At 48.9% G+C, this 15,198-nt stretch overlaps 2 protein-coding genes across 2 annotated transcripts; both read left to right on the top strand.

Annotated features, from left to right (window-relative positions):
- Positions 1-419: 419 nt before the first annotated feature.
- UCRPA7_571 (putative n-ethylammeline chlorohydrolase protein) lies at positions 420-1,918 on the top strand (the record flags this gene model as incomplete). Its single annotated transcript, XM_007913165.1, has 3 exons — positions 420-647; positions 695-1,804; positions 1,853-1,918. 3 exons carry the CDS (start codon positions 420-422, stop codon positions 1,916-1,918), a joined length of 1,404 nt encoding a protein of 467 aa, XP_007911356.1.
- Positions 1,919-5,918: 4,000 nt separating this feature from the next.
- UCRPA7_572 (hypothetical protein) lies at positions 5,919-6,314 on the top strand (the record flags this gene model as incomplete). Its single annotated transcript, XM_007913166.1, has 1 exon — positions 5,919-6,314. The coding sequence occupies one exon, from the start codon at positions 5,919-5,921 to the stop codon at positions 6,312-6,314; it is 396 nt and encodes a 131-aa protein (XP_007911357.1).
- Between the last annotated feature and the right edge of the window lie 8,884 nt (positions 6,315-15,198).

The raw sequence follows: 15,198 nt of genomic DNA on the forward strand, positions 1-15,198 counted from the left end.
CTGAGTCGTTGAGTTTCCTAACAGCTTAGTGTCTTGACTTTGGTGCGCTTCATTCTGCGAGACCAAATCGTACCTGACTCGGTCTCACTGGGATGAGGACTTCTGACGCGAGTTTTCTTGATAATGGGTTTGTATGTTAAAGGAGACGATCTTAGTGACTCGTTGATAAGAAATCAGGCGATGGAGGGGACTGGAATCATTGGCTTTGATGACCGCACTAAACTATAAAAGGAAAGTATAGACCACATCCCAGATAGGAAATTATAGACCAAAGCGAGAAACCGCCCAATCACTGACGATGCAATTGATAGGTTGCGACAATGCAGCGATAAATTCTCTATGGAAATCAAACTTGACACCCTTTACACTTGTGCGACCTCGGGTTACTCGTGAGAACTTTCCCTCCCTGAATAGCAATCATGACACGCACGGTGATCTACAACGCGAGTATCCTCACTCTGGACAATGATGATAGCTTCTATTATCCGGGGACAGTCGAGATTGAAGATGATCGAATATCGAAAGTCTATAGTGGCAATCCGGGCAACGAGATACTAAGCGACTCCTCCATTACACTTTTAGATGGCACGGACAAATTGGTCATGCCCGGTCTTGTGGACCTACACTTCCACACCTCCGTCGCAAAGGTACGTTCTCTAAATCATTTGACGATAAACGTCTAACGGTTGGCTAGGGTTTTGGAGATGAGCTTCCTTTAAAGGAGTACTTGGAAGAGGTCTGGTACCCGAGTGTTAGGGCTCTCAACAAAGAAAGAGCGTTCACGGGGGCGATGCACTCCTACTGCACCGCCATCAAGTCCGGAACTACTACGGTGAACGACATGTATCGATTTGTAGGATCTCTCGCAGACGCCGCCAGCAAGATTGGCATTCGAGCCGTACTCAGCAACGAGGTGGCGCTTCCCGAGTACAAGCTTGATCTCATTGAAGATAACGAGACATCGTTTCAAGAAAACAACGACAGGGAATCGGGACGTGTCAGGGTATGGGTGGGCCATGAATGGATGTGCACCTCAGATCTGGAACTAATGGCCCAAGTGGGAAAGATGAAGAAGAGACTGGGCACAGGACTTCACATCCATCTCTGCGAGTCGGAGCAGGAAGTCCAAGATATTCAAGCCAAGTTTGGCAAAACACCAGTCGAGATTGCTTATGAGTCCGGCTGCTTAGGCCCAGACACTGTTGCTGCACATTGTGTGCACCTGACGGACAACGACATTGCATTACTTGCGAAGACAGGTACTTCAGTGTCTTACGACCCAGGCTCAAATGCCAAGCTCGGCAACGGGATTGTACGACTACAAGATCTGCAAGCTGCAGGCGTTAATGTTGGAATGGGAATTGATGCATTCGAGTGCGAGAACAGCCCTGACATGTTTGAATTGATGAAGTTCGGCTCACTCATCCAACGCGGCCTACACAAAGATGCATCATTGGGGAAACCTCCGAACATCCTACGAATGGCGACGAAAAACGGCTGCAAAGCGCTCGGTATTGATGCCGGCGCAGTCCACCCCGGGAAGAAGGCCGACATTATCGTTGTAGATCTCACTAAGAATCAGATGTTCACGCCGCTGCTGAAAGATCCGCCAAAACGCAAGACGATGCTGGAGAGTCACCTTGTGTTTGGGTGTAATGGTTCCGCTGTTCAGCATTCGATCATTGATGGCAGATTGGTAATGAAGGATTTCAAGGTCTTGGCTGTCGATGAGGAGAAGTTGCGAAAGGAGATGGATGCTATGTTCGAGGACATCTCAGAAGACATGAAGTCGTTAGTTACGATGGTAGGATAATATGCAGAGATAACGATGAATAAAATGCACTCAATACAGGATGAGATCGATATCTCCATCTATGGGCCAGTATTAGAATTCACAGTGGAGTCCAAAGGACAATGATGACTTACCAATAAAGGTCTCCCAGGAAGTGTTGGTCTCAGACTCTCCATATTCATCCCGATGTGACCACAACGCCTCTAATACCTTGATGCTATGCTGCACTGCAACGATTTGATACATTCTAACCATTCGATGAAGCAGGCTCCGTACTTGCTGTCTGTCTGTGGGCCTTACAGCTCCACAGCCTGCAGAAAACAGAGGAAAGAGAAGGACGATGCCAGGACATGGTCCATTCAAAAATTCTACGCCTGAGATGAGAGCCAATATGCGTTGAACGATTTCCTGTATCTCGAAAGATGTTGAAGGAAGTCGTCGAATTCTTTGATGAATGTGCAATAACGCGGCCTGATGATACGCTTCGTTGATATTGATGAACTCCGCTTTCCGAACTGGTGATAAGACGGCGAAAACTCTGTCTTCCATTCTCGCATGCCTCCTACGAGCAGCAGTACTCAATTTTCGTATCAGCACTGAACATCTTTCCTCCATGCTAGATGAACCATGCGTATCTCTAGGATATGAGATGCACTCCCGCTCTCGAAGAAGACCGCCAATCTCAACAAAGGTATGTAGAAGGTCAGCCGAGTAGGCTGTGAACTCGTCAATAGAGTCAGTTTCATTGTGACCACCAGCCATGTAAAGAGCCTGTCTCGACACAGATTCCGAAGGCGGACATCCTGACATATTTGCGAGCGCCACAAGTGAAACAAAACACCGGGCGATGAATGCCCGTGTAGGATTTGGTGACAACGTCGTCCATGCTGATAGGTCACGATTGAATAACGAGGCAGCGCCTTCTAAGTGTAGTCTCCATGAATGAGCCTTCTTCCCTCCGGCCACAATTTCGGAATAGCAGAGCATCAAAATTGTTGCCATCACCGCTTCTGATGGTGGTGTAATAGTGTTGGAGAGCCGGGATCGCAGCTGTTCGACAGAGACAACCTGCAAGAGGGCTAGCTGTTTCGAATTTTGTGATAATCCGGCATTCGTCCGATGAACCGCAGCCAAGTTGAGCATAGACGCCATGACGTGAGATGTGTCAAAAGCCATGGGTAAGAAGGTGGAACAAAAGTCTCGTTTGACGACTTCGTCGCAAGAGAACGAGTCCACGGCATGAGTGAAGTAGTCAAGTAGAGACTTGTATGCCGGGGGTAGTTCAGGAAATATATCTGGCGCTCTTCTGGCCAGCATCAATGCAACATGCGGATGAGTAGTCTCATCCTCCGAAGCTGACAGCAGCCCTTGCTGTTGCAAATCTTGTCCAGTTTGATTTTCCGGCCACGGCGAATGTTCCTGTTCGACAACGGCTGCTGGCTCTGCAATCACTGGCCTAATGATTCCGTAGATGAACGGAGGAGTGATCCGGGAGGTATTACTGACATCCTCAGCAGCTTCATCTACCGTCCGAATACGGCCGATTTGAGAACGGGCTCCGGACAGACATTGGCCGAAGGTTGATTTCTGGAATGGTCGCCCACCCCATTTGATGGATAGCCCATAATCACACGTTCGCCCGTTCTTTCGACAAAGTTCACACACGGGTCGTTGCTCGTCGCATTTCCGATGGTGTCGCCGACACGGAAGGCAGCCGGCTCTAGATCGGGGCGCTGAGCGCTTCTTTCGGCCCGGTCGGTCCATCGGAGAGGGAGAAGCTGAAGATATGCCAGCCTTTAGGCGAGCCCGATGGATCTATACATGGCTACATTGGAAGAACTCGCAATGCCCTTCATCAACCTTAACGTGTCTTTTGAGAAGCGGTGATTGAAATGACTCGTTCCTTGCGCGATGCTTTCATCGTCACCGCGATCGGGAAATCACGTGCTTCAATTGTCATCCACTGATACCGGGGAGCCTAAGATCTGGAATACAAGGTGCTTGCCTGTGATGTGCTGATACCAGTTTCTGAAAATAGTAAATTCACCAAGAAAGGAAGAAAATATCAAATCTCACTATAGCGCTTAACAGTTTCAATGTCTGTACAATATCTTGAGAGTTATAGCGGGAGTGCTGTGGTAAGGGCTTGAGGGAGGCGCTGTGAGCAGGCTAAAATTGCAGTGAAATGCGATTAAGTCCGAATTATGCAAGATGACCCACTCGTTCGATCATTTTGTTGTAGAATTGGTTGAAAGACTTCCTTGAGGTGATACAAAGATCTAGCATCTTGGAGCCTCAAAAAGTGCACATTTAAAATGAGTCCGGGGAAATGGAACATGCTCAAAATTCAGGTTGTAGGTACGTGCCAATATCACTTGAAGTGGGCAGGTCATTCTGGTTCCAGAGGAAAGGCCTCACCGAACACATCGGTCTCACTGACAGGCAGGCCGCGGCTCGCACCGATCCACGAGTCTGAAAAATCGGACCTCTGTTGGGCATCCTATCAGAGGGCAAGGGCCAATAACTTCATCGTGGAATCGACGAGAAAGTGGTCTGTGCTAGAATTGCCAACGCTCGCTCGTCGTCTGACTTTTGGCACTTGATGCAACTTGACGTAAAAGAAGCGGTGGGTGAGAAGATTGCTAAAATGGGGCGGGCTGGTGATATCGATATCAGAATCCCCATATAGGGATGACGATGGCCTAGCTCTGACCGTTTCTGTGCTACACTATCCCCTCACGGACAGGACAGCGGCTCCAGGGCGGCTCCGAGTGAGTGAGTGAGACTGTCTCCGATCCATTCCCGTGGTAGAATGATGTCAACAGCTCAGGCGACACTTTGCATCGAAAGATCTAGGCCCTGAGCTGTCCAGAGCGTGCAGTAAGGTGCCGTCTGTTGGATCCGCGGCGGGGTGAAGCGGGAGACGGCAGACGTATCAGGCGAGAGATGGCGTCGACCTGCATGTCTCACAGGTAGGACGGAGCCGATAACAGGTTCTCCGTACCACATCCGGAGGAAGGCGAGAGTGCGTACGCTGGCACGCTGGGTGAAATGCGGGTGTTGCGTGTAGCGCGCAGTGGTGTGAGAGGACAGAGCGGGCTGAAAAATCAGCAAGATGACATCACTCGACAGCGCTCGCGATAGGTCCCTGCATGCCCGTCTCGAGCCCGTCTCCAAAAGCCAGACTCCCAGACACGCCAGATACCGCAACCCCCCGCCGCCACCGACCTGGCCCAATGGCCTGTGCAGCCATCGGAGACGATCGACATTCGTGACGAGTGGGTTATGCGTTTTGTATCGACGCCCCCTCTTTCGCCAGGAGGGAGGGAGACTTTTTTGAAGTAGCATGAACCAACGTATATATAGAAATGTGCACTTTCGGCTCCTCGGTGGATTGTTGTGAGAAGTTTGGCTCGAAACTAAGACATTCGAAACTGTCAAAATCATACCCCAAGAGACATCGTCGTCTTGGCTTTAATCCTTCTCACGCCTCTCTCCGTATCTATTAGTCACTTGTCGGGGATAGCGTCACAATCCTCGAAGTTTAATTGTGGAAATGCATTCTTCACATCACACCTCCCGCAGTCCCAGATACGCCTACAACAGCGACAGCGAGACCGATAACGGCTACCAGAGGCGCCCGGTGAGCTCCAGTCGCACAAGAGAATACCGGGATCATGATGGCTATGATCGCAAGAGCAGTCGGCATTCAGGATCGCGGCTCCGCGCACCGTCAACGGTGAAGCAGCCGGAGTTGGATGATGCGGATGCGTGGGATACCGACTACGACCCGAAAGACAAATACTATTTGTCCGCCGAGGATGACCCGTACAATCTTTACGGCCCAGAACGCAAAACGACTCAGTATGAAGACAGGCATCGTGATCTGGACCTGGCGGATCATGACAGGAAGCACTCTTCACCCCGCCGCAGCCATCACTACTCCGACCGGCACGAGTCGGCCGATCGCCGCAAGTCTTCCTCGGCCGCAAAACCTCAGACCTCGTCCAGCGCAACCGCTAGCAGCCGGCCACGGCCCCGCACACACCACGCCGGCTCCTCTTACACTACACCGGCTCGCCCGCGCACTCTCAGGGCCGGCTCGTCTTACACAGCTCGCCCGCGCATGAATCGCGGCGTCTCCAACGTGAAAACTAGTAAAAGTCGGCGCCCCGGTACCACACGCGCCGTGTCCCACGGGGGCGCTGGCAAGTCTGTTCGCACAAAGCCCCGGCCCATCTCGCAAATCCCATGGGGAACGGCGGCGACAAGCGCACTTGAGGCTGGGGCAGTGGCTGCGATCAAGGCTAGTCACGGGCCTGGTGGGCTATCTCAGAAGGGCGCCAAGGTTGTGACTGCAGCACTGGGTGCGGCTCTCGTCGACACATTCCTCTCCAAGAAGATGCCCAAGAAGAAGGGCGGCATTCGCCACGCTGCTATGCGCGAGGCCACGGAAGCTGCTCTCGGCAATTTTGTCGTCGGCCCCATCGCCGCCGGTGGTGGTGGCAGGAGACGCAGATGATTGCTGACCGATTATTTTGTTCATGACCTTTTCAATGTATCTATCTATGTGACGCTTGGGATATGACAGGCTTTTCATTCTTCCTTGTGTTATTACCAATTATCGAGCGATGGAGTTGGCGGGCGTTTCTGCTTTGGCTCACGGCCTTTACGAACGTTATGAATGATGATTCATCACCAAAAAAATAGGCATGGCATGCTTGGTGGCTCTTTCGTTCCAGTTCAGATTTTCTCACCTCACGGCTTGAATGGCACGGCGTCGTCCGGTGTTCGGGTCTCTTTTCTTCGATCATGGCTTATATAGTCACGGAATTAGTTTGGTAGACAGAAGTCGGAAATCAAAATAGACAGGAACCATTGTGTATACGAAAGGCTTTTCTCAAATTCGCAACGTTCGCAGTGCATTTAACTTGTCCTAAACTTCAGAGGCTCCTAAAGACAGGGGCGGTTGTTAGTGACTCACCAAGCCGACTAGGCTACCAAAGAGATGTAACGCCTCAAGCTGCTTTATCGACAGCACTTCAACATGTGAAGATATCAATCCAAATACGAAACAAATTCCCAGCGAAGTAGCAAAAAGATGACAAAAGTTCTCCCCAGATCAAGGGCCGGGAGTTCAATTCATCTCTTGAAGATGGATAATGTTCTCTTGATGCCCTCCGGCTTCGCTTTTTGTAAACCCAAAGCACGGCAAAGGCCACGGTGGTGGCTTGATGTGGCTTATGAGCCAGTGTAGGTCAACTCATCTTTTTGCATTATGGTGCAGTGGTATCGATTCAGCGTCAATAACGATTACAATATCATACATCGAGGATAGAAACCTAGGTACTGTTCGAATCCGAGATAGTGCAGACAAATCCAGATATGTCAATCTCTTTTTGCTGGTGTGCATTGAGCACTTGCGGGGTCTAGGTGCATAGCCATAGCCCGCTGTAGCCTAGAGCCCTCTCTCTTTCTCCGCTGTAGGCTCTCAGCGTGCCCAGCTTCTCGCCAGGAGTTATAATTTCGAGATGGGCCAAAATCTTTCAGTGAAGTAGCTGCAAATACTGTTAGTAAGTCTTCGGATAAACTGGCCTGTCGTGGGTCCCTTCGCTTTTTGCATTTCCTGTTGTCGATGTTTGACGGACGCTGAAGTCTTCACAGTCCATCTTAGTCTTAACCCTAGGGAATGGCACCCGCTGAACCTGAAAGGGCTTCAGGCCTCACCGTCTATTTACATATGAAGATAGTTCAATTAGCAGTATCTGAATACAAATAGTAACGTGCATCTATCCCTTCGTTCAAACCATACGCGTCGCATTTTTTTATTTTTATTTTTTTGTTCTTTTCGCATCCTCTGTCTGGTGTTAGTCTTGGCGGACGTAGGCAGCTGTCGCCCTTGCTGTAGGATCTCGGCCTAACTCACTCACGGTTGCGAGCTCACCACTCGACATCCTAGCCGCCAACATTCTGTTGCTAAAGAGCTATAACTGCAAAATGATGGCAAGAATCTCAGCGAAGTAGCTGAAAACCAGCATTGGCAGTTGTCCCATTTCGATGGAAAAACAAAGGTTGATCTCAGATCAACTTCGCTTTTTGCCATTCGGACGGTGAAGTGTCCTGTCGCCCAAGCAGCGAGCAACCACTTGGGTGATGGCGCGAGAGGACCGGGACCGTTTGGCTGCCATCTACGTGTGGCTAGGTATAGGTCACTCATGGCTACCTAGCTCAGTGGCTATGGCGCATGGTATTTCCCTCTTCTCGTTGTGAACTTGTCGGTTCAAGTCCATTGAATGTCATTGCTGTTCTTCATTTTGCTTCGAGCTGCAATACGCAACAAAAGGTGCCCTGAAATCATACACTGTAGCCGACTACAAGCCAAAATTTCGAGCCTGCTTGTCATTATTCTATTTCAATGTATTTACTTTCTGGCCCCCGAATATCTTTCTAATCAATCAAGGAGTATTTATGAACCGCGTTAACAAAAAGAAATGGCACAGTCGTTCAGCTCTCTTTATTCACTGTTTTGATCAACTCTGCAATCTTGACAGACACATCGCTTGACCTCGGGACATCGTGCCCGCCTCCATGATCGTACATCTTCCTATCATCGCAAAAGTAAGCAAGCTGTATGCTTGACGGCCACCGCGGATCCTTCCCGCCGTAGATGTGCACCGTAGGAATCCTGATCCGCAAATCCTTCGGAAACTTAGTGAAGTCCAGCCCAAAACAATCCCGCTCATCTGGCATCACCTTCGGGTCGTGCAACAGGTCTGCCGTATTGTCCCACAGCCCGACACCCAGCTGGATCTGGCTCGGGTTGGCTGCCATGTCATACAGTACAGAGGCTTTCGCTTTCATGGTCTTGCTACTGAGATCATTGATCTCATGTGCTCTCCTCGATATTGGCAGGCCAAGGTCCTCTAATACTGGAAATGCTACGCCGCCGCAAAGGAACACTGCCCACCGGAATGGCAGAGCCACCTCTGGTGTTTCCCTAGCGTGGTAAAGCAAGTAGCTGTTGATGAGTAGACAGCCTTGAGAAAAGCCGCAGACTCCATCATAAGGCCCGTGTTCTTCGAGGTAGTCGTCTAACCAGAGGTGCGACGCGCGGATGGCTTGGACGGAGTTCTTGGGCCACCACGTGTAGTTCTCGGACTTGGTAAAGAGAACATCGATGCCTGGCGCCGGGGGGCAAGGAAAAGGTGCGTCGACGAATTCAAATTGCCAAGATTTGTCGAGCTTGGATCGAAAAGCGGCTGCGAAAGCAATATTAGAGACTGTCATTAAGACATGAAGGCGCTGGAACGAACCAGTCTGTGCCCTGAATATTTGGGCACTTGTACCGTGCCCGTGAAGGCAGAGAACCCTCATAATTAAGCCGGCTTTGTGCAAAGCATGTCACGATAACGCGGTATATCGCGAAATATTAAGAGGAAAGATTGACATGTAAGATATGCCAGAACAAACGCTGAGGATTTATTTGAGTATATGTCGAGGTCTCTGACGCGGGGCACTCTTTCGGCCTTCGGGGTCCGAAGGGGAGAGTCCGTGAGGTCTCAGCCCCAGAAGGGCTAGACTTGGTAATCCTTCAGAGGGCTCACAACTAACAATTGGCACGATAAACTATTTGCGCTGGTGAGATTTGCGCATCGGCTTTTTCGAAAGATAGCATTCAAGACTGGCCCTAATAAACGATGTCATGCACAATGCGGTGGCTTTGTCGTACTTGGGTGACGGGAGACGTATCAGGAACAACAGGATTCACGCAAAGGCCGAATCCTCATAACAACCCCATAATAGCGTAATCACTCACCGACTCTCGGCATTGAGACGAGCTTCTTGCTTTGAAGAAATGATACACTTCTGATACCCCATTTCTTCGAACTCAGTCTAATTTTACGGATGCGTTTCATCCATGTATCCCTTAGCTACCGACTTAGAAGCTGTGATTTGGGAGAGTGCCCTTTTAAACATGCCTTAACCAGGTCTTCTTCTTTCTCATGCCCGTTAACGCAACTGGTTCATTACACTTCCCACAAATGGCATCCCATGCATATAAATCACCAGCCAAGCAGCCAGTATAAAAGGATCCTTAAAATGATTGTTCATTTCTTGATTTCATGCTGTGGTGGAAGCGCAGTGCTTCAACCAAGCCCACGCTCACAGACACTGCACATTTCTTCATGCTTGTCACTGTACTTGAGAATTACCATGGGACTATGAAGACATCAATCTAATTACACATCTTGCTCAAGAGGAGACGTGTCAGGGTTGCTAGGATTATATTCTCAAGAGGTGGTCGATACTGCTCTTCACGTAGCGAGATGAATAAACCTGGCGTAACGGACAAGCTTGAAGATACATCAAGCTAGGAATCAAATTTGGCGAGACGCGGAGATTGCAAAGATCTTCCACTCCCTCTCGGCCGCCATCCATCCATTGTCTCTCCGGCCTTGAAGTGCCTCCCTATGTGCTGAGCACGCTCAAACCAATCCTGGTTTTCATAGCCACAAAAATGACAAGTGAGATCGTACGCATTCGTATTTACCGGCTCAGCGCACGCTTCAAGATCACATTTGCGTAATAAAGTCTTGTCTCCGTTACAATGTACCAGGATGAGATGTTGCTTCAGTGCGTCTTTTCTGAAGAATGTCCGGCCCGCCTTGGCCTTTGCCCAACATTTGCCGAATTTATGTTCACACCACTCCTCATTTGTAAGACAAAATAGACAGAGTCTTTCTGAGCAAGTGCGCCTTAGTGGGCCACAGACCCATTGATACTGGGGAGCATGAGCAGATTCCTCGTGACGCCTCCAGGCATAAACCGAGCCGAAGCTTGACGAGCAAAAGGTGCAGTGATACGGTTTGTCTTTAGGAGATTGAGACTGGCACTGATCCGTTATAAATAATGCTAGTGGAATAGTTCCCTCGGGAAATCCTTTGAAGTCCACATTGAACTCAGAAGACCAACTATCCCGTCTGGCCGATCGAGGACTATGTTTCAATAACTTGGGTGGATTATTATCAGACCCTGGCTCGGGAATCGCTCCTTGGTCTATTGGTTCTTCTCGTGAACAAGAAGGTATACTCGTGAATACCTGGCGTCTGCCTCTTCTAGAACCGAACGACATGTAACTTCCTGCGGATGACGCACTTCGATTGTTGGAGGGGGCGTTCGATGAAACATCCGAAAGCTGACGTTGGAAATCGTCAGACTTTTCATAAGAAGAGTATGAATCCTGGAGTGCTGTGCTGGATTGTAATTGTTGCTTTTGGTCTATTTGAGATAGGAGGTCTAATATATGGAGAGTCTCCTCGGTAGAATGAATCACTCGTTTTTCACTGGCTGTCTGGCAGCCATCGACTTTGTCCACTATATCTTCTCGCTGTTGTAGCCATTTCTGAGCTTCACAATCGGCTCTATGATATAGGGGATGGATATCCGAACTCGGTGTTGCGCCATTGTCTGGTATTTCCTTGAGCCAGTCCATGATGAACACAGAGTTAGTCTTCGCTGGCTTGCATACATCATCAAGACTCGCGCAGATCGATCTCATAGGATTGAGTCCTAGGGGATCCGAGTTAGAGTCATTTTCCTGAGAAGGAACAGCATCCAAAGATACTCTGCCTTGACGGCTAAATGCGACCTTCGACCGAGAGTGCAGATTGATATGTTTGAGCGTGTAACAAGGCGGTAGAGACTGAGTTCTTAATCTTCTTGAATAATCATCAACTGTCTTCTTCTCAAGCGGCAGGCTTTTGTTACTGGGACATAAGATCTTGAAATTCGTGTCATTGTGGACTACACTCGAAATTTTTGCATCTTCATATGGTGCGTTTGAGTGTAAATGCCGTTTAGCAACGGGGATGGGTCGCAGCTTCCTCTGGCGCGTTCTTGCAAACCATGAGCTAATTTGGTTGATGGTGAGCCCTGTTTTCTGACTCAACTCTGATTTCTCCTCTCTGGTTGGGTACGGCTCAGAATGGCTTGAGATCCACTGTTGAAGGACGCTATTTTGGAATCTATTGAGCTTGACTCGTCGTTCCTTTTTCCTTCCTTGTCTAGCATAACGCTCGTCGGGTCTGGTAAAACCATAAATTTGACTTTCTTCAATGGAGTTTCGAGTTCCCGTTAGAGGGTTTAATGATGCAACGTCGAAGTTCCAATCCTCAAGATTCAAGTCGAGATCGCTCAAGTCAACCTCTCCAAATATGTTGCTTTGGCGATATGTCTCCTCAAAGGTTTCATCAAGGGAAAACTCACAACTAGTGTTATTATTTTCTGCCCATGCCGATTGTTGTCTCGCAGCATTATGAAAACCATCACCCCATGGAAAATCAGTCATCTGAGTATCATTATCTGCATCTTGGCTCCCGTGACACTGTGAAGGCCTGTACATTGCTCCGTAGCGTTGGTAATCTCTCAGATAGGTCTAAAATCTAAAGAATTCCGAATTTAGTCTGGCTTGATACAACGGAGCCGCGCTTCGTCAAAGATGTGATGTTGACGTATTATATCAAAAGAAGAATTCCCTTATTGTGTCGTAGGCGAAAGGAAAACACCCATTTAAAGCTATGGATTTCCAAGCGAGCCAAGGCAATGTAATTCGGGGGTTTGCTTTTCATGGCGCCGCGCTCTTGTGCCAATGAGAACCCCCGAAATTCGCCTTGACTCCGGAGCGCCATGAAGATCTTGGGGTCATCAGCCTAGCCGATGTTGTGCCGATCTGTGTGTGACATGATCCCAATCAGTCAAACACTCGAGTCAATGTGCTTGCGTTTAACAAAAGGCAGAGAAACACCATGAAAATCTTGAGCTGTAAGTTCAAGTACCCTTGGAGCACGAAAATTACCCCATGAATACCATTGCTGCGCCGTGTAAATCACCCGTAGCTTCTCGAGCATGAAGGCGCAGGATGCAACACTTCGAAAACCTTCCAGCATATTGTCCAGGTAAGACATAAAGGAGTTTAAAGTAAGACGTCTAGAATGTCTGGATGTACACGCTGCCAGCCGAGATTCTTCTGTTTTTCTGTTTATTTATGAATATGTACAATTAAACACCGTCCTGGATTTTAATATCATGTCACCAATAAACTCCGATGTCATTGTCAACATTGCCTTCGGTATTGTCTCTTCTTTTCTAGCAACACTGGGAATCGTCGCCACACTTCACTCTAGGGTGAAGCGGCCACACCGTAGCAATGATCTCTCTCAAGTCGAGCTTGGTATACGAGGTTTGCAAATGTTGCTCCGTGTTATTTAAATTCTATTCTCTGATACGCCAAAAGGTAGACAATCACAACCTCGCAAGCAAACGATTCCATTGCTTCGAACCGAGTCATTCCAGTATTCAATAACTGCTGAGTTCCAGCACTACTGCATCGGCTACCAAACCCCTCCCCCAATTCGACAAAAACGGGATTCAATTGCACAAAGCTCCCCAGAGCTCAGATAATGCTGGTCTTGGACGGTTAGACTACTCCATTTTGATATGATGACAGGCGAGTCGAAATGAACGATGCCTGTTGGTCTTGAGCAGCCTGAATTCGTTTCTGAGATACGGTGACATAGACTGAACCATGTTGTGTCTGAGGGAGGGAAAATGTAGGCTCCTACTAACCACTGAAAATACAAATTAATTTCTTGATGCGCGCTCCACCCAATTTGCGCATCTGACAACGTTATTGACCAAAGAAAAAGACGTGAGGGCTGTATTGCCAAGATTGCTTAAAAGCTCATGAAAGATACCATCACAGTAGATATGTGTCCTAGAGTGCAGGCAAAATTAGTGATGTAATCAGCGACTACGAACAATGAGTGGGCCGTGCAATCTCGCCCAATCTTCCGAATCCTCCGAGGCCACCTCAGTTTGACAGGAATGCTAAGCTCACACGCCATCAAACAACGTTCTCATCATCTGTATACTCGAAAGTACCCTGCTTCTTGCACCAAGAGAAGTCTTTCAAACTCATCGTATCGTCAGTTGAAAAGAGAAAATGCCGTCACCGTCGGCTGCATCTGCAGCGAGCACACCGGGAGCACAAGGCTATTCGCACGAGTACTCGTGCGTGCTATGCAAACAACGCAAAGTGCGATGCGACCGAAGGCATCCTTGCTCGGCATGTACAAAGCTTGGAGCTGATTGCATCCCGGGCACTCGCGCGCCTTACAAGCGTCGCAAAAGGCTGCGCGCAGGTCCTCCGGAACATTCGGAGGCTATTCGGGACATTCCACGGCCGAGGTCTCATGAGTCTAACTCAAGCCAAGATGGAGGTAGAGCGCCTAGGATCGTCCCAGCATTTGGCCAGTATGTCATATCTACAAATGAGCCAGGAGAAGGCTGTCTGGACTAACCAGAGTGATAGCAACCTATGGACTGGTCTGAATGAAGATGTTCGTGATCATTTCCACCTGAGTACGTATCCTTAACGCTGACGAATCATAGTTTCAAGAGCCACACACTGCCAGAGGTTCAGATCTAGAAGACGACGATACAACACCGGTCGGGGATGGTGTTATTTCAAATCCGTCAGACCTGCTATTCTCGAGCACTCCGAGGGATGTTAGTCTTCGAGAGTGGCATCCGTCTCCGATGAATGCATTCATGCTGTGGCAGACGTTCCTGCAGAATGTGAATCCCTTATCTAAAGTTGTTTATGCACCCGCTGTTCAGCAGCATGTTATAGAAGCCAGCAGGGACTTCGATTCGACGAGCAAGCCATACGTCGCGCTACTCTTTGCTGTCTATGCCGCAGCTGCGATGTCCATGAAAGACGAAGAATGTCTTCGAACGCTAGGCGAGCCACGTAGAGTTCTCCAGATTCGCTATCTCTCAGTATGCCAGCAAGCACTCGCTGCCGCAAGCTTTATGAGATCCCCCAACACGATCATACTGCAAGCTTTCACCATATTCCTTGTACGTTTCCCAAACTTATGGTTGATGATTACCGCTCACAGACCACTAGCTGGCGGCGAGATCCATTTATGATGTCCAAACGATGTGGCTTCTCACAGGCATGGCTGTCCGAATGGGCCAGAGACTCAACCCACAAGCTGATAGGGGTACATCCCAAGATATATCGGTCTACGATGTCCAGCTTCGACGACGTCTCTGGTGGCAGATTGTATGGCTAGATGGACGAAGTCACCAAGCCGCAGGACATAAGATCATGTTTTCTGACGCCATTAACTTTCCGCTACCCGCCAACTTGAATGATTCAGACATCAGTCCAAGTATGACTGATATGCCTCCCCTTCACAAAGGTCCGACAGAGATGACTTTTTGTCTTATCCGATATGAAATGGGCAAGTTTCTTACTGAGGCTGGAAAGAAACTTCACAACCCAGCCACATCTATTGAGGAGAGAGACAACATCATCGACGTCTTCGAGAGTCACATAC

The sequence above is a fragment of the Phaeoacremonium minimum genome (genome assembly GCF_000392275.1).
Source record: "Phaeoacremonium minimum UCRPA7 unplaced genomic scaffold PA7_03_scaffold_39, whole genome shotgun sequence".
In the NCBI taxonomy this organism is placed as follows: Eukaryota; Fungi; Ascomycota; class Sordariomycetes; order Togniniales; family Togniniaceae; genus Phaeoacremonium; species Phaeoacremonium minimum.